Source organism: Plutella xylostella, chromosome Z (assembly GCF_932276165.1).
Source record: "Plutella xylostella chromosome Z, ilPluXylo3.1, whole genome shotgun sequence".
NCBI classification, from domain to species: domain Eukaryota; kingdom Metazoa; phylum Arthropoda; class Insecta; order Lepidoptera; family Plutellidae; genus Plutella; species Plutella xylostella.
The window spans coordinates 16025375-16051584 of NC_064012.1; the positions used below are offsets into that span (position 1 = coordinate 16025375).

The 26210-nt window shown below is 44.2% G+C and overlaps 3 protein-coding genes across 9 annotated transcripts in view; 1 reads left to right on the forward strand and 2 right to left on the reverse strand.

The window, feature by feature from the left end:
* Positions 1 to 9593, forward strand: part of LOC105391481 (GRB10-interacting GYF protein 2) — a 45894-nt gene extending 36301 nt beyond the window's left edge. For 5 of the 7 annotated variants that reach the window (XM_048632986.1, XM_048632991.1, XM_048632984.1 and 2 more), the window contains 12 exons: positions 230 to 565; positions 872 to 1045; positions 1205 to 1285; positions 1528 to 1640; positions 1753 to 1828; positions 2617 to 2817; positions 2962 to 3036; positions 3236 to 3368; positions 3762 to 3917; positions 5830 to 5953; positions 6287 to 6398; positions 7776 to 9593. In XM_048632986.1, the coding sequence (XP_048488943.1) occupies positions 230 to 565; positions 872 to 1045; positions 1205 to 1285; positions 1528 to 1640; positions 1753 to 1828; positions 2617 to 2817; positions 2962 to 3036; positions 3236 to 3368; positions 3762 to 3917; positions 5830 to 5953; positions 6287 to 6398; positions 7776 to 7892 (1698 nt within the window). In that variant the 3' untranslated portion in view covers positions 7893 to 9593. The remainder of the gene's footprint in view (positions 1 to 229; positions 566 to 871; positions 1046 to 1204; positions 1286 to 1527; positions 1641 to 1752; positions 1829 to 2616; positions 2818 to 2961; positions 3037 to 3235; positions 3369 to 3761; positions 3918 to 5829; positions 5954 to 6286; positions 6399 to 7775) is intronic. The other 2 variants (XM_048632989.1, XM_048632988.1) reach the window with 2 other exon arrangements.
* A 10729-nt stretch (positions 9594 to 20322) lies between these two features.
* On the reverse strand, positions 20323 to 24602 carry LOC119694849 (alpha-mannosidase 2-like). Its single transcript, XM_048632957.1, has 5 exons — positions 24558 to 24602; positions 23510 to 23713; positions 22890 to 23001; positions 21553 to 22805; positions 20323 to 21441 (listed from the first exon to the last, which is right to left on the reverse strand). The coding sequence occupies exons 1-5, from the start codon at positions 24600 to 24602 to the stop codon at positions 20323 to 20325; spliced, it is 2733 nt and encodes a 910-aa protein (XP_048488914.1).
* Positions 24603 to 24661: 59 nt separating this feature from the next.
* On the reverse strand, positions 24662 to 25881 carry LOC125491335. The gene is made up of 2 exons (XM_048633016.1): positions 25347 to 25881; positions 24662 to 25236 (listed from the first exon to the last, which is right to left on the reverse strand). The coding sequence occupies exons 1-2, from the start codon at positions 25546 to 25548 to the stop codon at positions 24710 to 24712; spliced, it is 729 nt and encodes a 242-aa protein (XP_048488973.1). The 5' UTR covers positions 25549 to 25881; the 3' UTR covers positions 24662 to 24709.
* Positions 25882 to 26210: the final 329 nt, after the last annotated feature.

The following is a 26210-nucleotide window of genomic DNA, read 5'->3' on the forward strand; positions in this document are numbered from 1 at the left end:
AAAAACTAGCTGCAACTGTCGCATAATCTTTAACACTTCGTTTGCTTGCATGGTATAAAAACAAATATAAATGTCTGATTTGGCATGTACGGAATAGTGTGTCGCGACGATGTCCGATATTGTTCACGATTGTTACGATGAGTGAGTGATATTGTCGGGCGCGCTACAAGATTGCGTACATGCGAGCGAGGTGTCGCTCGGCGAGCGTACAGTGGCGCCCTCCTTGCAGCCCGGCGGCCGCCTGCCCGACGACGTCGCCAAGGAGATGAAGACCGAGGACCAGATCCTGGCGCAGATGCGCGCCGCGCAGGGGCTGCCCCCCCCGCCCGCCGCCCCGCCCGCGCCCGCCGCGCCCTTCCCGCCGCCGCCCGCGCCGCCGCTCGGCGAGCTCGAGCGACTCATACAGAAGGACACGCTGGCGCCGCCCGCCCCGGCCCCGGCCCCGGCCCCGGCCCCCGCACCCGCCCCCGCACCTGCCCCCGCCCCCGCTCCCGCCCCGCCCGCGGCTGTCGCCCCCGCCCCCGCCCCGGCCGAGGCCAAGCCAGACCCACCGCCGACTCCACAAGTAAGTTCACAGCTGCGTTAACAGTGCGACAAACTTATCTGTTCCGATGAAACCGAACTAAATTAATCAATATCTCATTACTTACTCATGAATTATGTAGTGTTATAGATGAGATTTATTACTACTATGGGCAAACTTGACTCTAAAATAATGAAAAAATATTAGACGTTTTCGTGAGCTCTCACCTGGACAAAGAAGTTTGTGGCACTGTACATCAATAAATAGTGACAGGATGTAATTGCATTACGATAACAAATGTGCTCCCCCATCCGCGTTCGTTAAACAGTAGCGCTTGTTGCGTTTCAGTCCCCGGAGAAGCCGAAGCCGGAGGTGGCAGAGGCCGAGGCGAAGGCGGCCCCCAAGGAGAGCAAGACGGACAAGGCCAAGAGCAGCAAGAGCGAGGGAGACAAGAAGAGCAAGGAGAAGGACAAGAGCAAGAAGAAGAGCAAGGAGGACGCCGCGGACGACTCGCGCCCGGAGGTGAGCCCAGACTCTGTTTGCCATCTGTCTCATGTGGCCTTTAAACCGACATATTATGTACTATAACACATAAAAATATTACTAGTACACGCAGCAATATATACATATACGATATACAGTGTTCCAATGCAGGATGTTAAAATAAAAACGGTTTTACAGAGGAAATCCGAGGAGTCTTCGCCTAGCAAGAGCAAGAAGGATGACAAACAGACCAAAAAGGAATTAGAGAAAGAAAAGAAGGTACTTGGAACAGCTTGCTTGACAAACGAAATAAAAAAACAATTATACTATGGATTGCTCAATAAATTTGAAAATTAATTAATTATGAATTATTGTAATATAAGTGAATATGAATTATTAATTAATAATTAGTTGACTAGTAGTTAGTAAATCACTTTTATTTTGTTTTGCACCCCGGCCGCTTTTTTCGCTTGAATGCATTTATTTTCGCATCCCATGTCTAATGTCGTGCTGTTAACTAGGAATGGATTAAAGAAGGGTTCACGCTTGTGAAGGGTCCCGAGAAAGCGGCGCCCAAGGACGGCAAGAAGAAGGCCGAGGAGCAGAAGGCGATCGAGGAGGCCGACAAGAAAAGGTACACCTTTTTTATACATAGTCTGCCTATAAACCAGTACGTTACTTTAATATAAAAAGAGGATGTTGTAACTTTGTTGTTTAGGTGATAACAAGTTTTTTCGATATTTTAGGAAAGAAGAAGAAAAACTAGCAGCTGAGGAAGAGAAACGTAAGAAGCAGGCCGAGGCAGCCAAGAAGCAGCAGCAGGTAATGTGGGCGCCCTCCCCCCCGCGCCCCCCCGCGGCCCCCGTGCGCCCCCCGCGCCCCACCGGCAGGCAGGATGCATGCAGGGACGACCTGCCGGACACATTCACCACATACTATATTCCATCACTCTTTTCCCCTCAAATCTGATGGTGATCGAGGCGGTGGTGCAGTGTCTGGGAGGACGTCGTTACTGGATGTTATTCGTTGTTTATGTGTCTTTTTTCTCTTTGCTAGTAGTTCCCCTGTAATTGTAAGTCGTGTTAGTCTTAGTTAAAGCACACAGTGTAAGAGACAGCTAAATCTTATACTCAAGTGAGGAGGACTAAAGGTTGTTAAATGGTCGCACACGGGTGGGGCGACGCAGCGCAAACATTTCGCCTTGTCATTTAGCAAAACTGCCTTTTGACTCCCAGAATAATGGCGAAATAACGATGCGGTGCGTCACCATGTCCTGTGTGAGGCTGCTCATTCCCTACGGTTAGTTTTTTCTTACACTGCGGCTGTAGCGTTTAGAACATTTGAAGGTCCCATTTTTTGTATACCTATCTAGAAACTATGCGTTCTAGCGAAATGAGACCTTCTTTATAATCAAAGCTGATCTACACTTTGTAAAATATAGCATGAATCCTATACATGTTATCTAATTTGATGGTTCTCAGGGGAAAACCAACAATATTAACCAGACAAGGATCTGTGAATCAAAATGTCACAGGATTCTTGGTATATTTTACAAAGTAGGTATAATGAGTTGAAGTAATGTATTCTGTATGGTGTATGTTTGCGCGCAGGAGTGCAAGCAGGCGGAGTCGCTGGCGGCGGCGGCGGCGGCGGCGGCGGCGCGGCGGGCCCCGTGGAGCGCGCCGGCGCGGGACCCCGTGGCGCTGGCCGAGATCCAGCGCCTCGAGCGCGAGAAGAAGCTGGCGGCCGTGCGCGAGCAGCACGCCGCCATGCACGCGCTGGCGCAGCAGCAGCAGCTGCAGCTGCAGCAGGTACGCACAACACATGCAACCACTACTTACTTTCACTTGTATTTATGCTTCTGCCTTACATTCCATTGGCCTTAGACAAATAATAACTAGCGAAATGACAGTGCCACTAAACTGCTTACTACACAGTTTGTAATTTGTTCACAGGAAATGCAGGCAAGCCTCGGCTGGGCAAAAAAGAAAGAAACCAGCGTTCCGGGACAAAGTCTAGCTCAGATTCAGGTAAGGAAGGCCTTTCTATTACCAGTAGTGGGTCGTTTGAATGAACTTAATGATTTTGATTTAATACATTTTCTAAAGAATATCAATTAAATATTTACTACAATATTGGTATTCTTTGGCTCATTTCATCGTCATTCGTTTCGATTTGTATCTTGGTTTTGTTTGCAAATAAATAATATCTACGTGTGTATATTTTCAGGCCGAGGCACGTAAGCAAGCTGCAGCAGCCGCGGCGGCCGCAGCGGCGGCGGCGGCGGCGACGGCGGCGGAGGAGGCGCCCGCGCCCGCGCCCGCCGCGCCGCCCGCGCCCTGGGGCTCCGCGCACAACGGAGGTACGTCACACACCACACTGTTATCTATAGACACATTATTTCATGCATACATATAAAATAGTAGTATACTACTAATATTATAAATGCGATAGATAGTGAGTGACATGCGACACAAGACACAGAATAATTAATTATTACCTGACTCTAAGATAATAGCCTCTCATTTCCACAGCCACACATCCACAGCGCTATGGAAATTATTACTTGTACTGTAAATTTATCCGAGAGACCCAGATCAGCTTTCCAAGATTCAAGTAATGAGGAAATTTATGCTAAGCCTTTTTGACAACAACCTCTATGTTATACATACTTTGTTTGTAATGTATTGTCTCGTATATATTTTGTTGTTGTCAGTGTACCTAACTAAACGTTTGTTAATTTGTAAATCATTAGGCGGGTTCTGGGACACGGACCGCGCGAGCGCGCTGGGCGAGGAGTCGCCGCGACACGACGCGCGCAAGAAGAAGCCCGGCAAGAAGGAGTCCCCGCAGGCCGAGTTCGACTCGTGGTGCGCCGCCTTCCTCGCCATGTGGACCTCCAAGATCGACGGTCAGTATTAAGCGTTACCTTTAGCATTAAGGGCCTTACCACAAAAAAATTGGCAGTATTCAACGGCGTGTTTAGTGCTGTCAAACGCCTACAAAATCTGTCAAATTTCGTTTTAAACACTAGTTAAACAGTGTTTAAAGTTTTTTGTGGTAGCACAGTAAGAGTTTACCTATTGTTAAAATACGACCTATAGTTTTTTGAATAAATATTATTCTTATTCGATGAAGGCGACATGGTCTTCCATTTGTAGTACCAACCTTACACGTGGCTCCCAATGCCCATGCACTTGCTGGACTATGCGCCAAGCCGCGCACGTCGTGGCGTGGGTACAACGTCTGACATAAACAGTAACCACTGACGCTGACGTACACGCATTGCTTCCATCCAACCAAATCACTTTTTAATAATAATAATAATAATAAATAACTTTTATTTCGTTTAAAGCTTAGCCTAGATTACATACAAGGTTGGGACCGCCTAGTAAGTAAACAATACCTGTGACAGACGGCCCCGCTCTTTTAATAACATACGGTTAAAAATATTGAAAGCAACATAAGCTTAACTGTGTAAGATTTTAAGTTAAGGATAGTTAAAGATAACAAAGATAACAATATAACAAGTTATGTGAATCTGACACATGTGTGTGTGTGTGTGTGTGTGTGTGTGTGTGTGTGTGTGTGTGTGTGTGTGTGAGTGTGTGTGTGTGTGTGCTTATATTAGATTGTTGCATTTTAGACAAAAGTGCATATAAGTAGGTAGGTAATACATAATATAAAGTAGGTATATCACCTATAATATGGGCAAGATTAGTATAAGTATAGGTATAACGCGGGTTTTTTTTTTTTTTGAATCTACGTTTATAGGTAGGTATGTAGTAAGTATTAGTCTTAGGATCATCAAATATAGGATAGGCATGTCATCAAACATCAAACAGGGTGTATACGTAGTAGTTTGTCAGGTTTGACCCTACGAAATAAGAAGAAATAATAATCTTGGGATCGGTAAATATCAAACCATCAAACAGGGTGTGTAGTTAGTACATTGCCCTGTTTGACCCTACGAATAAATTCTTGGGATCGGTAGATATTAAGCCATCAAACCTGGAAGTACCTATATATTATATTTATTATTGTTTTTTTTTTTTTTTTTAGAATTTGTATTGCAGCAAATCTTCTGTTTCATCATAATTAAGTTTATCTAAGTGTGACGTCATAATTTTTTTACATTCCCGTAAGGACACAGGATATATATTTCATATTTTTTGTAACTGTTTATAAATATGAGCAGATTGCGTCTCATATTGGCGACTAGCAAAAACAGTATTTTTGAATACTGCAGGTATAATAACATCTTTTCTTCTTTTATTTAGATACTCAGGATTAAAGTGAAGCGTTTTGTGAAATCTTAAAATGATGTTGATAACATAGAGCTTCCTGACTGTAAGTAGATGTGAGTTGGAATATAACAATTCAGTTGAGTACCTGTAGGGTTTGAAAAACATGACCTTGATTAATGATCGTTGGGCTCGCTCCAATTCAATAAATTTTGTCTTAAATGTACCTCCCCATATTGAGATACAATACATTGTAACTGATTGTGCCAGAGAGATGTAAACATCTGTTAGTAATTTTTGAGTGGCAACATGCCTTAACTTCTTAAAAATCCAGATCATCTTCCGTAATCTTACAGTTACCGCCTCATTCTTTTTATTCATAATAAAATGAATATGAGGGCCCATTCTTGTCCTAAATGAATAGCCCTTATATAAGAGTTAGCGACATATCGACTTAGACGGAATCGCTTAGTGCTAAAGGTACCTAAATTTATAAATACATAAAGTATCATAAATATTTTCAGTCAGTATATGTGCTGTGAATGATTGTAGTTGATGTAGATGTGTGTTGCGTTGCAGTGCCGACGTTCGTGGGCTTCCTGAAGGACATCGAGTCCCCGTACGAGGTGAAGGAGTACGTCAAGTGCTACCTCGGCGAGTCCAAGGAATCCAACGACTTCGCGAGGCAGTTCCTCGAGAGAAGGTACGTAATACAGATTGCATTACTGACGATTCATAAAACTATCGAGTAGGTACTATTTAGAACGGGCCTTGGCCGATTCACTATACTTTGTAAAATATAGCAAGAGTCCTATGACGTTTGATTGTCAGGTTGTCCCCTGCCTTATGGCTTGTCGCAATCTCCACTAAAACAGTACTCCATCGGAGATTATTTTTTCTACAGGGTATGCTGTAAATAGCGGACCACCGGATGGGGGTTAATTTCCAAAAGTTGTTAGTACCGTTGGTCCAGTAGTTACGCGATACTGTATTGCTGCAATTTCCAGAGTGTAGTAAATATGTGTGTGTGTGACAGGTCGAAGCTGCTGCGCGCGGGCACGGTGGTGACGCCCGTGGACGACCTGTGCTCGCCCGCCGCCGCCATCAACCCGCGCCTCGCCGCCGCCACCGAATACCAAGAGGTTAAGGTAATTTATGTTACTGCTGTAGCGAGCCGGCGACTGGGGTAGCCCCACCCACCATCTTCATCGAGAACCTCTAGTTATTGCTTATAGCCCATTCCTTATGTAGGACTATTCATTTACCTAATATGTTTTGGATAAATTATTGTTACTAGTATGTATAGCTTCCATCAGATAAAAGGGTGCGCGATCTCAAATTTACCCAATCTGGCTTCTTTGTAATGATATTGGAGGCTAAATATGCATCATGCAGGGACCGCGAATTGTTAACTAATGTTATTTATGTGTGTGCTAGCATTGTTTAATAAATATAACCTACCTTGTGGTTGGTCGCGCTGTATCATCATAGTCACCAGAGACTTAGGCCTATCGTCGGCCTTCCTCGTCCCATATTACTAGCATGCGAGTGTTCCATTGCGTTCCTCATTCACTTCTTCTATCTTTCTTTCTGCGTGATGCGAATTAACTGCTCATACATAGTAAATAGAATTATTCTGGACGTCGGCGTCGCCCGTAGCGTTTTTAGAATTTCGCGCAAATTATCACAATGACATGAATTTAATTTTACAAATTTAATATCACAAGTTTTTTTGAGGCGATGCGAGCGAGTTTCGGCGAACAATCTACCGTTGCGAGTAAATTTTTAACCTTTAATTTACCCTATATGGTTGCCTTGCGTAAAATGTATTTGATGATGACAAGCTTCCCCGCCACACAGTGGACTGTGTACTGTCTCCACGCCCAGGCATTGTCAGGACTTCATATTTCTCCTGGTCACTGTTTCACCTGTAGTTGCTTGCGATTCACATCAAAACATGTTTAGTAAACGGCGCGGCCGAGCCCTCTTACGGCGCATATCATGACGCTGTTTAATGGAATAGGGTTAATATCATTAATTAAAAGACAAGAGAGACTTATGTCCTCATGATAGAGAATGAGTGTCAGAGACTTATGTTATGTAACAATAGTTTTATTTATTTATATTCAACACAACACTCATGTGCGATGGTTTTTCACAATTTTGCAATAACTTTTAATATAATTATATTAGAGACACATTTTATTGTTTATTTATGTACGTATAGTATTCTGCCCGCGACCATCGCTAATTCGCTACGTAGTGAAACATATAGTTTAAATTAAATTGACTGATGCGTAATTTGAATAAGTATTTTAATTAGACTTAATTTATTATTAAATGCGAGATTAAATGACACCAAGTGTAACTGTACACGCAAAATTGTTTACTATGAGCGAGCTTTTAGTTTCTTTGGCAATCGATGGTGTTGTGTCGCTGATTTGGGGGAGGCCATTTCCAGCTGTTAATCTTAGTTAGAGCCTCGCTTTGTATATTAATCTAACTTGTAAATATGCCTTATACAGGGCAAAGGAAAGAAAACAAAGAAGAATAAGATGCTGAAAGTGGACGCTCGCATCCTGGGCTTCTCCGTGACGGCCGCCGAGGACCGCATCAACGTGGGCGACATCGACTCCGTGTGAGAGCGGCGGCGGCGCCAGCCCGCGCCCGCGCCGCTCGCGCCCGCCGTCGCCCCGCCCGCCGCCGCCGCCCCGCCCGCGCCCCACGCGCCCAACGCGCCCAACGCTCAACCCAAACCATAAACTCACGTCAATACATTCAATTTATAAGTTTTAAGTGAACACATTTATCCACTGACGTTTTGCGTACTGAACTTAAAAGCATAAGTTTGTTGTGATAGTGATTGTTTAAAGTGTAATTGAATAGCAGGCGCGGCCGCTCGCCGCCATCATTGTTGGTATCCATCAAGGACCACTTAATAGTGAAATACTCTGCACATGGTGTATCAGCCGTAGTGCCGGCGGCGGGTGGCGGCCCGCGGCGACACGGCAGCGCGGCGCGGCCGTGTCGACGCGCGCTCTTGTTAATAAACCACTCCTTGTGCGGACGCGCTAGGCGTCCTGTTGTAATTATCCTAGCAATACTGATTCAGTCTACTTCATTACAAAGTTATTAATCAAATTAATCACGGTATTGTAAAACATAAAATTTACTATGTAAATATCCCGTGCATATTTAAAGGAGTAGGTTCCATTTCAAATACATACAAACATAATATTAAATGTTCTCACGAGATTGTGTTATATGTCGATATACCTATTTATGTAGACAATATAACAATGATTAAAACATGTATACATAGCTGTTGACCTTGTCCTTTGTAAATTAATGATTGAGTAGAGTAGCTTATTATGTTGAATCGTGAGTAGGCCTTTAATAAATGCATAATTGTGTCTAGCGGGGGGCACCGCACAGTTGGCACTTTCGGTGGCCGCGCCCGGTCATCCCGCCGCCGCCGCCGCCACTGGACCTGACAACTATGTATATTGTAAACTTATATGTTACTCATTTTTGTATTTCCTAGGCATAGCCATTTTAACTATTACTCAATGCAATACTGGACTATACTACTTTCTGAATAGATGTACCTCTGCCATTGATAAGGCCTAAACGGCATTATTTTTACTGCATTATTGTTAATATTTACACCACTTGATGTCTACTTTGCTATTTCTATTGTATGTTTAAAACTTTGCGAGCGATTATATTTTTGAGTTTGTATTTTAGTATAAGTGATGGCTGTATGAGCTGTCCTACTGCATGTGTTTGATTCCTGAGAGGATTTGTATTGCATTACTTTACATACTGCCTTACGAAACGTGTATATGTTCGAACAGACCCCGCCACTTGAGATCCTGAGTAGTACTTATGTTAAGTATGTGGCTAGTGCGTAGTGCCGGCGGTCTCTGCCGCGCGCGCGACGTGCGGTAGGACTGTGATTCGTGGCGAATATGGCGATATGCTACTTATAATAAAAATGTTAAACATTTTTACTATGTAGTACCTAGTATTATGAATCATCAATTATTAATGAAAAAAACAAAGTATCAAATACGAACTTGTTTGCCACTAGCAAAAGTGATTAAATGAAAAAATACTTCGTGATATAAATGTATAACTCGACGAAAAATAATTACTAGACAAATAAATTATAATAACGTAATTACAGGACAATGGTTTTTTAAAGTACACTTTTACTTTCGTACTTTCGTCATGATTATATTTTCCTTACCTTAATAAAATCTGTATTTTACAAGTTGGGTATCTTGTGTTGAGGTCTTGAACTATATTCTCAGTCAGATTCTCGATGTTGACTAGCCAGGCCTGTATAGTGCCACAAACTTATCTGTTCCGGTGAGAGCGAACTAAATTGGTCCATACCTCATTACTTACTAATGAATTTCATATTGACATGACATAGATTATATGGACCAATTTAGTTCGCTCTCACCGGAACAGATAAGTTTGTGGCACTATACAAGCATTCATCAAACTCAGCTGTCATCAATGATCATAGGCGATAGTTAATCATGATCGACGATCATTACGAGACAAATACAAATGATATCGTTTTAATAACAAAACCTTTTAAAGTTTAGCTTACGCATTTTCTTATACAACACTTTATTTTTCTTGTAATCGTTTTTGCTGCAATTGTGGTTTTTATATTTGAAATAGCGATGTTGTTAATTTGATCACTTTTGTTATTTTTTAATATTGATTTGTTAATGTTTGCATTTGTACATAGGTAACTAAATGTAAAGAAATATTAATTGTAATGTTTGTATATATTTATGTGTTTTCTAGTAGATAATTTGTCCACTTATTAAATCTCGGTTGCGCGCCGGACGGAGCGGTCCGGCGCGGGCTGGCGACGACTTGCTCTATCCAGTATCAAAAGGAGACTCACGACACGCCATACGTGCATTCAAAATTGGTCCAGTGTATTTTTATACTATTTATTTATTTGTACATGATGTCTATAGTTAAGTAAAATAAAGTAAACACTAAAATATCAAACATGTTATCTGAATTTCTTAAAATATGTCTTCAGTAGTCACACACCGAATCTACCGCAATAAATATAATAAATAATTGATTCTGCATGTTGTTGTACCCACTGATTGTAGACGTGTCACCGGAGCCACTGCTCCACTCGTCAACTGTAGCTGACTCCTTGTAAAATACATCATTATTAACACGATTTATATTGATAAATTTTAAGGATTTTAAAATATTTATTCCTACAGTACTTGGCCAACCATGGTACGTACAGATTCTATTGTAACTTTGTAAATGTGTCGTCTTTCTACAGTTTCATTATGATAAACATGACCGACCGTTTGTTGAGTGTGTATAATTGTATACGCATAAAGTCATAAATAGATTTCAAAGTTTCAACTACTCCTACATGTTGTTATCGATGTAATAAAGACTTGACAAGTATGCAGTCATTTGTTTAAATACTCCTGTTTAGTTTTTTTTGTTATTCCATTGAAATCGAATGCAGTAAGTATGTCTTATTTTTTATGTCCGGTAGTGATAACTATTATAAAATGTTTCAACTTTTACTCTAGTTTTTGAAATCAGCAATACCTCATTTGAAACAACGTAAATGCCTAATCCAGACTCACGCCGAGAAGTCTCGCATTCTCGGTAAACCATCCACACTCACGGTGTGGTCTCAATTATTGTGTTCTCGTCGTTGTCCGGCATGGACGTCGAATTTGGTGCAGCTGCTTTATTGTGTCATTAACGCGAGAACTATTGAGAGTGTGATGACATTCTTTTTCTCGCCCGAGAAGTCCCTTTGTCTCGGGCCTAAAGACCGATACCGATCGGAGAGCACCCGAAAGCCCTCCCCCAGGGATCAGTCTTAAGCCCTCTCCTGTACAGTCTCTACACTTATGATCTTGAACCGTCCGTTGACTGCTTTTACGATATTCTGCAATATGCTGACGACCTAGCACTCTATTACGCTTCCTCTTCGTTAGCAGAGACCAATGTCCAGCTGAACCTGGCTTTAAGATACCTCTCGGACTGACTGACTCGACATGGCTTATCCTTATGCACCCAAAAATGTACAGCAGTCGTATTCACCAAAAAACGGATCGTCCCTGATGTGGACATCGTTATTGGAGAAGATAAAATTTCTGTATCAAGTGAAGTCAAATTCTTAGGCGTGATATTGGATTCCAGGTTATCAGGTACCCATCACATGAACTATGTGGCCCGGAAGTGTGAGAGGGGAGTCAACGTCCTCAGATCACTGTCGGGTGTTTGGTGGGGTTCTCATCCCTACTCTCAAAAACTGCTTTATAATGCTATTGTCCGGAGCCATTTCGACTACGCTGGTCCATCATACAAACAATCCAGTTTATTAGCTGTTTCATTTCGAACTAATATCAAATCGTCTTTAGCGTAAGTAACAGGGTTAACATATTTATCGTAAACATTTTTTCTTTCATTTTTACTTTTTAATACATTATTACGAGCATCACTGTGTGCTACTTGTAAGCGATATCTGAGTTCAAAAGGATAGTAATCAGGGTTATATAAAGGTTGTACATCTTCTTCTGTTATTTTAGGTAAATTTGAGGTTCTGCCAAAAACTAATTCGAATGAAGTGTATTTTGTTGCACTATGTACTGTGTTATTGTATGTATAACACCAAAATGGTAACCAATGAGACCAAGTTTCCGGATGTCCATCACATTGGATTCTTAAAAACGCACCTAAGTTTTTATGTGTGTTCTCAAGAGCTCCAATGGATTGATGATGATAAGATGTTGAGTTTAGTTTATCGATTTCTAATAACTTGCAAACATCTGTCATTACAAACGTTCTGTTACAATCGAGGCGACTATGATAAAATGTGTAAAGATATTAGCGACGTTGATTGGTTTTTAATATTGAATAACGGGACTTATGAAGAATGTATAACATCTTTTTATAATATAATTTACGATATTCGTAATAAATATGTACCATTAAGTAATCTGACAGTAGGTAAATATCCGCCATGGTATAATAGAAGCCTCATCAAATCTCTTAATGAAAAGTTTAAATACCATAAAAAGTACAAAAAATATGGAAATTTAAGTGATAAGTTTACATTTTCATTTCTTAGAGATAAAGTGAAACGACTTGAAAAACTTTGTTATGATCGCTATATTTCTGTTATTGAGGATTCCATAGAATCAAATCCTAAGTCATTTTGGACTTTCGTAAAAAGGAAACGTAAGGGGACCTCCTTTCCATCTTGCATGACATACTCGAATATTTCTTCTACTTCCGGTGAGCAAATTAGTGATCTTTTCTCGAACTACTTTCAATCTACGTTTAGACAATGTGATCAACAGTCCAATTGCACTCATGCTAGTAATTTTTTGGACCAGTCAAATGCAGTTTCTGACGTCAGCTCGGTCGAAATATCATCATCTGAAATTGAAAGATTGCTGAAATCTCTAGATTTAAATAAATCTGCAGGACCAGATGATCTACCGGCTATTTTTCTATCTAGGTGTTCCAAGGCCCTGTCAATTCCTTTATCTTTGCTTTTTAGGAGGTCACTTGCTGAAGGTGTTGTCCCTGTAATATGGAAATCAGCTTTTATTAGTCCCATCCATAAGAAGGGCCCAAAAAACTTGGTTGAAAATTATAGGCCAATATCTAAATTGTGCCTAATAGCTAAAGTTTTCGAGCGTATTGTTTATAACCAAGTTTATTCGGCTCTCAAGTCAACGTTCAACGAACAGCAACATGGCTTCTTAAGGCAAAGGTCAACTGTGTCTAACTTATTGTTATTTAGCGATTTTATTTCGGATCAAATGAATAACAATAATCAGGTTGACGCTGTTTATACAGACTACAGCAAAGCCTTTGACCGTATTGACCACAGAATGTTACTCAAAAAGCTCCTTCAGTCTGGTATTCGAGGAGACTTGTACCGCTGGTTTTCATCCTACATCAGTAACAGATCTCAGGCTGTAGTTTTAAATGGTTACACGTCTCACTGGACATGTATTCCCTCTGGAGTCCCTCAAGGATCCCTGCTCGGGCCACTCCTTTTTATCATTTATATAAATGACATTGGCACCTGTTTCCGTCACTCTAAATATCTTCTCTTTGCTGATGACATGAAAGTCTTTAGGGTGGTCAATAGTCCGATAGATTCTAGCCTTCTCCAAGATGATCTTAACCGAGTTATATCGTATTGTATCCTAAACAAGTTAGATATTAATGTTTCAAAGTGTTTTTCGGTATCGTTTGGCCGTAAACGAAATCTCGCAAGTGTCTCTTACAGTATTTACACCGAAACCATTACAAGTTGTAATAAAATCAGAGATTTGGGAGTGATAATGGACACTAAGTTGATTTTTGGTCACCACATTGAGAGCGTGGTTAATAAAGCATATAGAGCTCTTGGTTTTCTTATACGGTCTTGTAAACATTTTAAACGAATGAAATCGATCAAAATGCTCTATTGTGCTTTAGTAAGAAGTCATCTCGAATATGCATGTCAAGTTTGGAACCCACACTATGAGATCTACAAATTGAAGCTGGAATCCATTCAGAAAAAGTTTATTCGGTACTTGTGTTTCAAATTTAAAATCCCTAGAATAAGTTACGAATTCCATTGTAATCAATTCCATTTACTTCCTCTTTATATTAGAAGAGATGCGTCGGACATCGCATTTCTCCTGAAGTTATGTCAGAATCTCATTGATTGTCCTGAATTATTAAATAAAATTAACATTTTAGTTCCCCAACGTCAAATCCGCCGTAAGTTAATTTTGCATGTGCCGGTGGTTCATACGAATTACCGTCGTAACTCATTTCTTTTAAGAGCATCCCACTTGTTTAACTCACTGGCAATTGAATGCAGTGATATTGATTTATTTAATAGTGATGTCAAGAGCATTTATTATTTCTTAACTGATAAGTTTAGTTCTAAGTTTGTCTAGCTTTTTTTTTTTTGTGTTGCAATTATCTTACCTTTAAGAATGTAGGTTTTAGTTTTATTAAAATTTTATTCGCAATTGGTTGTACAAACAGCGGCTTCCCTGGCTTTTTTAATTTGTAAGCTATTAGTGAAAACTTTTAATTGGCTTTTTGTTTTTTACTTTTTACTATATATAATAAATGTGTTAGCTGTAAGTTTTCTTAAATAAATAAATAAATAATAAATAAATTACAGAAGACATAAATTCAGATCCACGGTCTGTAGCGATGATTTTTGGAATACTATACCGAAGAATGAAGTTGTTGACAAAATTTCTAGCAACTGTCTCACTTTCTTTATTTTTAAGAGGATATGCCTCGATAAATTTCGATAACTCACATTGTATTGTAAGTATATACTTATAACCGCTATAATCTTCTTCAATAGGTCCTACTATATCTAAAAATATCTTCTCGAAAGCATAAGTAGATGTAGTGGTAATAAGCATTGGTTCCTTTATATGTTTAGAATATTTCATCTTTTGACACTTGTCACATTTTCTTATGAGCTCTCTAATATCTTTTTCTAAAGAAGGCCAATAAAATCTACGCTTAATAGTATTCACCATTCTGCGCACACCAGCGTGTCCACTAGTAGGCAGTAAATGAAAATCATGTAAAATTAAGAGCAAAACATTCTGCCTCGGCAGTTATTAAATTATGTTTTCTATACTCTTGTAATTCTTTTTCTTCTATTAACATCATTTCAGTTGTAAAATCAGGTTTATTTAGCAATTCCACAACTCTCGGGTGATCAGTCCGATGTTCTGTACGTGCATTTTGTGTCGAATCCGTTTGTTTATTTGCATCTTGCATCTTTTTACTCTGGGCCCTAGTCATTACAGTCATAATTTTCTCATTCATACTCTTCAAATCATTCATCGTCATATACATTCTTGATAATGCATCCGCGACTGCATTATCTTTCCCTTTCACATATTCAATCTTAAAATCGTATTCCTCTAATGCTAGTCTAAATTTTAGAAGTCTGGACGAAGGATCTTTCATTCCGAATAAATATACGAGTGGTCTGTGGTCTGTCTTAACTGTAAATTTTCGACCGTATAAATAAGGCCTAAAATATTTAATACCCCATTTTATTGCTACTAATTCTTTTTGTATGGTAGGGTAATTTCTTTCAGCTTGGTTGAGTGGTCTGCTAGCATATGCTACTGGTCTTAAATCACTATTACATAATACTGCTGCTACCGCTACTCCTGATGCGTCAGTTTGTAAGATAAATTCATGGTTATCATTAAAGTTAGGATATTGTAGAACTGGTGGGGTTGTTAATGCTGTTTTTAATTTTTTAAATGCTTGTTTGCACTGTTCAGACCAAACAAAACGTTCATCTTTTCTAGTTAATTTGTTTAAAGGCATGGCTGTTTCTGAAAATGATGGTATGAATTTTCTGTAATAATTACAAAATGCGACGAACCTTTTTACGTCGTCAGTACATTTTGGAGTGGGATAATCTTTTAAAACACTAATTTTTTGGGGATCCGGTTTAACACCTTCTGCGGAAACCACGTGTCCTAAATATAAAACTTCTTTTTTGAGAAATTGGCATTTGCTTGGGTTTAATTTTAAATTAACCTTACGTAATCTTTCAAAAACATTCGGTTATGTGTTTAGTGTTTCTAAATTTCTGCCGAAAACTACAAGGTCATCCAAGTATACAAGACATTTTTCGTACGTCAATCCTGATAGAGCTACTGTCATCGCTCTAGAGAAAGCACTCGGGCTTGTCTTCATACCCATTGGTAGACGCTTCATCTGGTACTGTCCTGTGTCAGTTGTGAACGCAGTAACCTTTCTAGAGTCTGGGCTTAAAGAAACTTGGTAATACGCCTGTTGGAGGTCACAGTGGCTAAAGTAAATTGAGTTTGAAAGTGAATCTAATATGTCAATTATGTTTGGAAGTGGAAATTTATCATCCAAAATGGTATCATTTACTTTACGAAAATCTACTACAAGACGCCATTGTTTATCGGTACCTTCCTCGTTTTTCTTTGGTACTAATAAAATGGGTGACGACCATTCACTTTGACATTCTTCAATTATATCATCTGCTATCATTTTTTCTATATTTTTCTTAATTTCTGGTTTCAGAGCATGAGGTAAACGGTATGGTTTAACATATACTGGACTTGTATTTGGTTTCAAATGTATTTTTTGTTGATAAACATTGGTAGTAGTAAGTTTATCACCAGGTAAATAGAAGATATCCGAATATTTTTCAAAAATAGGTAATAAAGATTCTTTTTCTTCCGTATTTAGATGATCTAATTTAAGTAAATTTAATAATTTTGATTTCCGGTTCAATTTGGATTCACACCTATTAAACGTACAAACGTCATATTTACTAAATTCGTGTATTTCTGGTTGAAAAGTAGGTATAGTAATGTCTTTGTCCGAAGTATTAAGTATTTGAATAGGTATGATACCCTTATTTGGCTTTACTATGGTACTAGCTAAGAATACGTCTTTCTCTAGCTCTAGGTAGGTACATAAAGTTCATTATCATTACAGTACATCTGTAAGTAATTCGTATCTAAATCAATTTTCGAACGGTACTTGTCTAAAAAGTCAAGTCCTAGAATTCCGTCGGCCGAACATGGTAAGGTATCAAACACATAGGGTGTTACCACAAAAACTTAAACAGTATTCAACAGATGTTTAGCGCTGTCAAACGCCTACAAAATCTGTCAAATTTCGTTTTAAACACTTGTTAAACAGTGTTTAAAGTTTTTTGTGGTAGCACAGATAAAGTTTATGGCGCATAATGTTATGATTATCTGGTGATATGTTTAAATAAACATACCCAGTTGTCTTAACTTGTCCACCGATTCCTTTAATTGTTGTTTCATCTCTATAAATGGTAGCGCTTCTAGATAATAAGTCGCTTCGTATGACGGAGAGCGAGGCGCCGGTATCCAATAACCAAGAATGTTTGTTTTCATTAACCGACATGAGTACATACCGAACATTATTACTACAACTTAGAATAATATCTTTAGGCACGAAAAAACTGATGTTCGTTATTTTGCGGTACAGTTGAAGAAGTTGATGGTGACGACGCTTCGTCTTCATTTATCACCGGATACATGTTTTGATGACGGGGATAGCCTCTGCCACGGTTGCTGTTATAGTTATTATTATGATAATGGAAATTTCGCCTATTTCCCCGATTAGAAAAATTGTTGCCATCGGCATGGTAATTTCCACGATTCGGAGAAAAATTACCCCGACTTCGCGGAAAAAATTCGCGGCTTCCATTTCCGTGGTATCCTCTATAATTCGATGTTCTGCCCCTGTAAAAGGTATTATAATTAGACCTACCTCTGGTGCTGGCCATGACGTGCTGAGGCGGGGCGGGCGGCTGCGCCAGCTCCTCGTCCTCGGCGGCTCGAATCGCCTCGCGAAGGCTCTCGTAATTTCGAGCTGTAATAATGGTTCCTAAACGCCTGTTTCGAAGTCCGTCTGCGAACCTTTTAATGGCCAACTTTTCGTTAATTGGGCGTAAAATTTCATAGCTGTTCGGGTTGTTGTCAGCTTGAGAAATAGTCAAGTCTACGAACATCTCTTCTATTTTCGAAGCATATTGCTGTAGCGTCAAATTATTTTGCGTAATGTTATTAAGTTGCGTCAATAATGACGTGCTGGATTTTTTGGTAATTAGGTATTTATGGATGTCACTGATTAAATCCTTAACAGTTTGGTACTCGGATTTCAATTTTAATTTTCCGTTTTTTGTAAGACGCGTTTTCAAGATAAAATAAATCAATAACTTTTTATGATCTTCCTTTAACATGGTCTCATATAGTTCTACACTTTCTACTAATTTTATTGTAGTGTCGTCACTACCGTCCATAACAGGAATTAACGAACTAGCCGTTCTTAAATCAAAGTTCTCCATGATTGTTGAATTACTGCTTAAACTACACGATTCCCTCTTAGAACATAGGTCGTTAATTTCTAAACATAAACTCCAAATTTTATTGTAAATTACAGTTATAGCACATATTTCGTCCTCACTTGACGAACTCAAAATATTTTTATAAATTTCATGAGCATCTAATAATTTTTCATTCGCTTCACTTAGTTTATTTTCTGCAATAGCACCTTTAAATCTTTTTTGTCCTTGTTTAATTAAATATTTTCTTATTTCGATTAGTTCATTATAAATTGAATCTAAACATTTTCCCATAATATTAGACGATTAATACAGTAATTAACGATTAATAAATGTCATTAAAAATATACGCTAAATAAAATTATAGAAAATAATTTCTTATCAGTCCCACTTTTAACTCTTAGGCTTATTCCTCACTGATACACATGACAATAATATAATTAAATCACTTTTAAATCTTTAAGGATCATTCCTAACACATGCGAATAATTAAAGTTCATACATACAGTTCTTGCTTGATTTTAACTTTCCTCATCACACTGGGGTGGTGGTGGTCCTCGGGGCGGGCGCGGCGTAGGGCGGCGGCGGGGGAAGCCTCGCCAGCTCCATGCTCGTAGCTACTCGGGGGAACTCTCGAAGTTGCTGGATGGTCATCATGTGCTCGACTCGTTGCAGCATATACTCGTTCACTTTTGTTATAATTTTGTAGAGCAGGACGAGACCCAATAAAATAACAATAGCCCATACACAGTAAATTAAATTGTTCATATGTCCTTGTAAGGGGTGCGCATTTTTATTATATGTGTTTGAGTATCCCAGTTGTGTTATAATGTCCATGTCACTGGAAGGGTCCCTCGGGGTCACTTTTGAGTTACACATATTGACACACTCAGCCTGTATAATTATAACGTGGAATTATTTCACCGGTATTGCACTTTAGTCTTTGCACGCGCGCGACCGCAACTTGATCTCCAGACCAGCCATATTAGGACTGGCACTGGCAAGGTCGCCATGTGATGGGCTCAGGTTCGAAAGGAAACGACCGGCTCGAATGAGTAGGTACATGTTTAATAGTGAGTAAATATTGAAGTAAATGCGATTACAGAGTATACATTCAATACAGACAAAATATAGTGTAGATGCAATATAGAGTACTTAACTTAACACACTTCAACCCTATTCCGGTGCATGACTCAGGGTATAGAAGTAGCTATCGCTTGGATACCTGGGCACAGTGGTATCATTGGTAATGAGTGTGCAGATTCCTTTGCTAAGGATGCCGTTAGCTTGGGCCTGGATACTCATTACGTGCTCATTACCAAAATTTTGCCCACCCGCCATGACCTAGCCTCGCCCGCAGGATCGAGGCTGGACAGATCCTGGAATGAGTCTTGGGACACTTCCAGGAATATCAAAGGTAAGTTCTACTCCCGTATCCATATTCCCAAAAAAACATGGTTTTTAGAGCTAAACAATTACATAAAACCACCACTTCAACTATTTGTAGACTGCGTCTGGGCCATGCGTGCACCCCAGTGCACTTGGCTAGGATTCGGGTCCGTGACCTGTCTGCGACTGCGGTACCAGTGAAGGAACTGTTGATCATCTCTTCTTCGAATGTCCCAATCTTCAAACTTCTTTATATGATATCCTAAATATCCTAAACTTGTGCTCGCGACTCAGAGGTGCGATCACAGGATTCGATACTATTTACGAAACTACACTAAAGCCGCGTACACACCGGGCCAACGAACGCCAACGAACGTTTTTCGTTGACCTTCGTTGCTGCAATCTGCCCTGTATTATGTATGAATAATATCCATCGTTGGGATCACCGTTGGCGTTCGTTGGGCGTTCGTTGGCCCGGTGTGTACGCGGCTTAAGGGTCACTTTTACCAAACGCTTAACATGTTTAAAATTGTATTTAAGTAAATCAAATTTTAAATACATTTTGTACTAACTAACAGACTCTGATGTATGACAGGCTACTAAATACGTTTAGCGTTTGGTGAAATTCCACCAACATGGAAAAAACTTTCGTAAATTAAACTCCAGAATATGTAGAGGTGTTAATAATAAAGAGGGTTCGGGTATTTGTTATACTTTATATTATTAGTGAACGGAATGGTTTACTAGAATACTACTATGAATGAAATAAGTTCCATCGGTCCGAAATTATTGTAGTCGAGTGTGGTGACACGCTCGCCCACGGTGGTGCCGGTCAGCGAGGTGCGGTAGAAGGCCTTGGCGCCGCGCAGCGTGTGGAGCAGCGGCAGCGGCGGCGCGGCGCAGCGCGGGGCCGGCGCGCGGCACGACGCGGCCTGCCGCTGCAGCACGAGCAGCGCCGCCCCCGCCGCCCCGCGCCGCGCCGGCAGCGCGCGCAGCATCACCAGCGCCACGTCGGCCGGCAGCGGCGCGCGCAGCAGCCGCACCTGCTGCCGCGGCAGGCTCGCGTTGCCGCCCGCCACGAACACCTCCAGCGGCTGCGTGAAGGAGTCGGCCAGCTGCAGCGCGTGGCCGCTCGGCAGCGGCAGCGCGGCGGCGGGGGCGGGGGCGGGCGGCGCCAGGTCCTCCAGCAGCAGGTAGAGGCGGTGGCACGAGGCGCCGGCGCCCGCCGCGCCGCGCCCCAGCAGCGCCGCCAGCTGGCCGGGCCGCAGCGCCGCCACGCCGCGCGCCTGCTCCGTCGCCAGCGAGGCGCGGCGCCGCGCGTCCTGCAGCCACGCCAGCGCCGTGGCCGGCCGCAGCGCGCCGTCCAGCCCGCGCGCCCCCCGCGCCCGCCGCGCCGCCCGCCGCGTGTACTGGAAGCCGTTGACGTCCGTGTGCAGCTCGTCGCTCGCCACGTCCGTCTGCACGGACAGGAACAGCTCCAAGTCGCGCATGTGCGGCGCCGCCTCGTAGTCCACGCGCGCCTCCAGCAGCACCGCGTCCCCCGCACCCCCCGCCGCCCCCGCGTGCAGCACGCGCGTGCTGTGCTGCAGCAGGCGGCCGAACACCAGCGTGACGTCGGTGGCCACGGCGCCCGACACAATGAGCAGCAGCCGCGGCCGCTCGCCCGCGCGGTACGGCGCCAGCACGTCCTGCAGGGGCGCGGAGGCGTTGGGCGCGAACACGGCCGGCCCCGCGCCGGCGCCGCTGCGGAAGGCGGCGTAGTCCACGGCGGCCGTGCGGCGCGCGCCCGTCGCCCGCTGCTCCACGGCGCGCAGGAAGCCCAGCCGCTCGTCGAACAGCAGCCGCAGCCGCGCCGTGTCCACCTGCACGGCCCCGGGCGGCGGCGCGCGCACCGCGAACAGCGCGCCCCCCGTGCACGCCGAGCAGTACACGACCGCCGCCGCCCCCCCCGCGCGCCCCGCCGCCCCTCCCGCGCGCCCCGCCGCCACGCGCAGCGACTGCAGGCTCAGCCCCGGCACCGACACCATCACCAAGATTTTGTAAAATCGATCTGATATTTTAATTTGGTTGGAAGTGACCTTCCATACGGGGCTGACCTGCAGCGGCAGCGCGCCGGCTGGCCCCAGCAGCTGCAGCGCGGGGTCGCGCGCCAGCAGCTCCAGCGGCTCCGCGCGCGCCACCGCCGCCGAGTTGAACAGCAGCAGCACGTCGCCCGCCGCCACGCTGCGCACCTGCGACAGCACGTCCCCGTCGCGGTACAGGTACTTGTGCAGCGCGCCGCCCGCCAGCGCCGCCGCCGCCGCCTCCTGCTCGCGCCAGCACGCCGCCGCCGCCGCCAGCGCGCGCGCGAACACGTGCGCCAGCGCCGCGCCGGGCAGCGTGCCCCCGGACACTGGCCGCGCCGCCAGCCGCGCCGCCTCCGCGCGCGCCGCCAGCAGCCGCGCCCCCGCGACCCCGCCCCCCGTCGCCATCACGTGCAGCAGCTCGGCGGACCGCAGCGCCGCCTCCAGCTGCCGCAGCACGCCCTTGAGCCGCGGGCGCGCGGAGTAGCGGCCGGCGAGGTAGGCGGGGCGCGCGCCCGGCTCGGCGTGGTCCAGCAGCGCGCCACGCGCGGGGGGCGGGGGCGCGGGGGTGCGCTCCGCCACGGCAGCGAAGTAGTCGCGAGCGGTGCCGAACGAGACGCTGGCGCGGTACACGTGGCGCCGCGCGTTGATGTAGTCCGCCAGCTGCCGGTAGCCGTGGTGCTGCAGCTCCAGCCCGGCGGCGCGCGCCAGCGGCGCCAGCAGCACGTTGTGCGGCGACAGCGAGCCCGCCTTGGAGTACTGGGTGAGCAGCAGCTCGGCGCGCTGCCGCACGGTGTAGGCGCTCGCGGCCGCGGGGCTGTCGGCGCGCGCGAAGTCGAACTCGGCGGCGCAGAGCGCGCGGTCCGGCCCGCACGCCTCCACGCCGTCCTCGCCGAACTGCAGCACGTGCGCGAGAAGCCCGCCGCCGCCCCCGCCCGCGCCCCCGCCCCCGGCCCCCGCGCGGCGCCACGCCGGCACCCACAGGAAGTCACTGAGCTGCCGCTGCGCCAGGTGCTGGTCCACCGCGAAGTGCGTGCGCGCCAGCACGGCGTGGGACACCCCCGCGCCGGCCAGCAGGTAGGCGAGCCCCGGCCCGTGCGAGCCCGCCGACAGCCACGCCACGCGCGCCGAGTAGTTCAGGTTCTGCTTCAGCCACTGGTGACCTGCAGACAATATGTTCATGAAACGTCTTTTCACCTACTGAATAAACAAAAGAGGCGGGCCGGCCGGGTTAAACGCATAGAAACCTTCGACCAGCTGATGCAGCAGTCCGTAGAGGCTCGTGGTGGCCTCGTCCACCTCCACCCAGCCGCCCGAGCTCACCTCCAGCCGCCCGCTCTTCAACAAGCGACGAAACGCCTGCAATGTGCGACATTCGAGTGAATTATTGTTTTTATAACTTCTCTGCCTTCGCTAGACATGAGTCTTCAGAGATTATAATGATATACTAACAATACTCGTATAACAAAAATATTTCTGGAAGGTGGGTAATCTACAATACTATAGAATAGAATAGAATAGAACGCTCGTTCGTGGTGCAAAACTTTGGTCACGTCTAGATAACTATTTCCTCTGCCTTTTTGTATATCTTGTATGTATGTATTTAAGTATTTATTATAAAAATTGTGAATGTTTACTACTATATTTGTACACCTTCCCGCCTTATTCTTTAAGTCATTCCTCCACCCAAAGGTTGCCTGGAAGAGATCGCTTTTAGCGATAAGGCCGCCTATTGCTTTAACTCCACTGTATAAATTGTTATTTGTGTTATTTTTAGTCAATAAAGTAGTATTCTATTCTATTCTATTCTATTCTAAATGCGCCCCGTGCTAGCCCTGCGGGTGGGTTGGTTGGAGGGATGGCTCACAGATCTGTTCCTCTGCGTGGTGGAGCGCCACCAGTCGCTGAGCGAGGCCACCTCGTGCCACGTGAAGGTGAGGTTGCTGTACAAGTAGAGCTTCCGGACCACGTCCGTGAGCAGGCGGTGCGCGGCGGGCGCGGAGGCCGGGGCGGGGGGCGCGGGGGGCGGGGCCCAGGGCAGCGCCGCGCGCGCGTGCGGCACCAGGATCACCTGCACATCATCACGTTATTGCTATACACGTATGAACGTATTTACAGGAATATCCATAACGGATTTATGGTAAGTTTATGCCCGCGAGCTTCACTTCGCCTCAAAATATTTTCCCGTAAAGACCTTTGGAAGAGGCCTACGTCCAGCAGTGGACTGCTATAGGCTGTTGATGATGATGATGACTTCCGAACTACCTACCCAATAATATGCCATTATGGTATGAAATGAAATCGTTTATTTTTTCGACGTAGAATATTACAATTATTGGTCAAAAGTCATAATCTACCACCTATTTAATATTTCTTCATTCTTTAATATGTTAAGTTTTCCCGTAATGGTAATTTACCCTTGCTGTTTTAATAAACCCATCTAATCTATATGAACATATAATTTATTAATAAATAATGAGATATGGACCAATTTAGTTAACAGTCACCGGAACAGATAAGTTTGTGGCACTGTACTTTACATAAAAGTTGACAACTTGACTTTTAATTTCTTTAATCCCATGCGTCCGACAACGACGTCTGCCCTCACGTGTGCCCGATCGGGTAGGCATATAACTGCTGGAAGCACTGTAGGCATTCGACGGTTTCAACCACTTCAAAGACAGTACCTATTAGATGCTCGGACCCAGTAGGCCTCCAGTTGAAATATCTACCAGGTAGGTATGTATGATAAATATATCTATGAGCCATAAGTTGCTAGCTGCTTACTTTTAATGGTGGCCATTTCGGGTTCCTCATGAGTGCTTCATACCGACTTTCGAAGAATGAGTTCCAGTACGATTTATTCGCGCACCACTCTGGCTGAAATATAGGAGTACCACCTCATTAATACGTACTTGATTTACAAATATGTGCGTGAATCTGAACTGTTCTGCAGCCATTGTGATTCACTTGGCGGAAAGCTGCGATTAAGTTATTCTTATTTTCCCAATATCCAAAGTAAATTTTCCATTTTTATTTTTACGAGATGGTTCTTATTTGTTTTGGACTATGAACAAAGTAGAGCACGAGGACTCGCCTGCAAGTCAATCCTGGAGTAGATGTCTTCCAGGTCGATGGTGGTGTTGGCCTCGAGCACGTCTGCGCAGGCGCACGCGGCGGGCGCGGGGGGTGCCGCCTGCCGCGGGTAGCCCGGCGCCTCCTCGTCCCCCTCCGCCGCCGCCGCCCCCGCCGGCCCCGCCGGCCGCTCCGAGCTCACTGAAGGCGGCGCCTGTTCCTCCCTTATTGTCGGAAACAGCGTGTCTTGTTCGTGGATGGAGACATCGCTGTAGGGCCCGTCGCGGGCAGTAGCCGGGCGCGGGGGCGCGTGGCGCGCGCGGGGGCGGCGCCGCTCCTGCGCCAGGATCGTGCGCGGGCGCTGCGAGCGGTACACCGCCCGATCCGGCGCGGCCGCCCCCGCCCCCGCCCCCGGCGCCGGCGCCCCGCGCGCGCGCCCGCCGCTCCACAGCAGCTGCCCATCGCCACTGAACGGCCGAGGCACCATCTTAAACTTGTCACGTACCATTTTGCGAAAAACTAAAGAGATACTCACATTATGATTACATCCAATGAACGATTAATCCTAAGTTATAATTTTACCAACATGAACAGATATTTATGTAAGTATGTATTTGTCTTTGACTTACTTTTTTCCGAGCAAATATTTCGAACTGTTAACATAACAAGAATAATGATGAAGAAGCGGCGTCCCCGGCCACGGTGTTTGCAAACAGACATCGCGTGAGACTGGCGCAGCGGCGGGAACCGACTCATTGCAGGATGTTGAAAAAAAACATCTGTACCGGCAGTCAACAAATATGATTGAAACAAAGAGTTACCTCCGATCATACTTACCGCATATACTCCTTATACTATGATTATTATGGGAGAGGTTTTAATGAATGTATTATGGATCAGCTGAAAAATGATTATGTTTACTAGCGAAGGCGAGTGTATATGTATATATGTATCTTGAGTTTTCTTTGGAATTGGTCAGTTCCACTTGCACCGTCGGCGGCGCGTCGTGTGATAGCCGCATGGCAGGGCGTAAATAATATGAGTGTAAACCGTTATGTAAAGCTACAGCTACCTGTTTTTTTTTGAAGATTCTATTTATCGACCTGGAGAATTACCTACGAGATATAACATACGATATTTGTTAATTTAGAGTGTCAGGTTTCTGCATACAGTTTAGAGACGACCGAATGGCGTAGTGGTTAGTGACCCTGACTACTGAGCCGATGGTCCCGGGTTCGATTCCCGGCTGGGGCAGATATTTGTTTAAACACAGATATTTGTTCTCGGGTCTTGGATGTGCCCGTTACATGGCAATAGGCCCGCCCCCTATTACATTGGGACTAACATAACACTCTGGCGAAAAGTGGGTGCAGCAATGCACCTCTGCCTACCCCGCAAGGGAGTACATTAGTACAAGGCGTGAGTGCGTGTTTTTTTTTTTTTTTTTTGTGTTTCTGCATACCACATGAAAAACCGTTCAGTAGTTTTCAGGC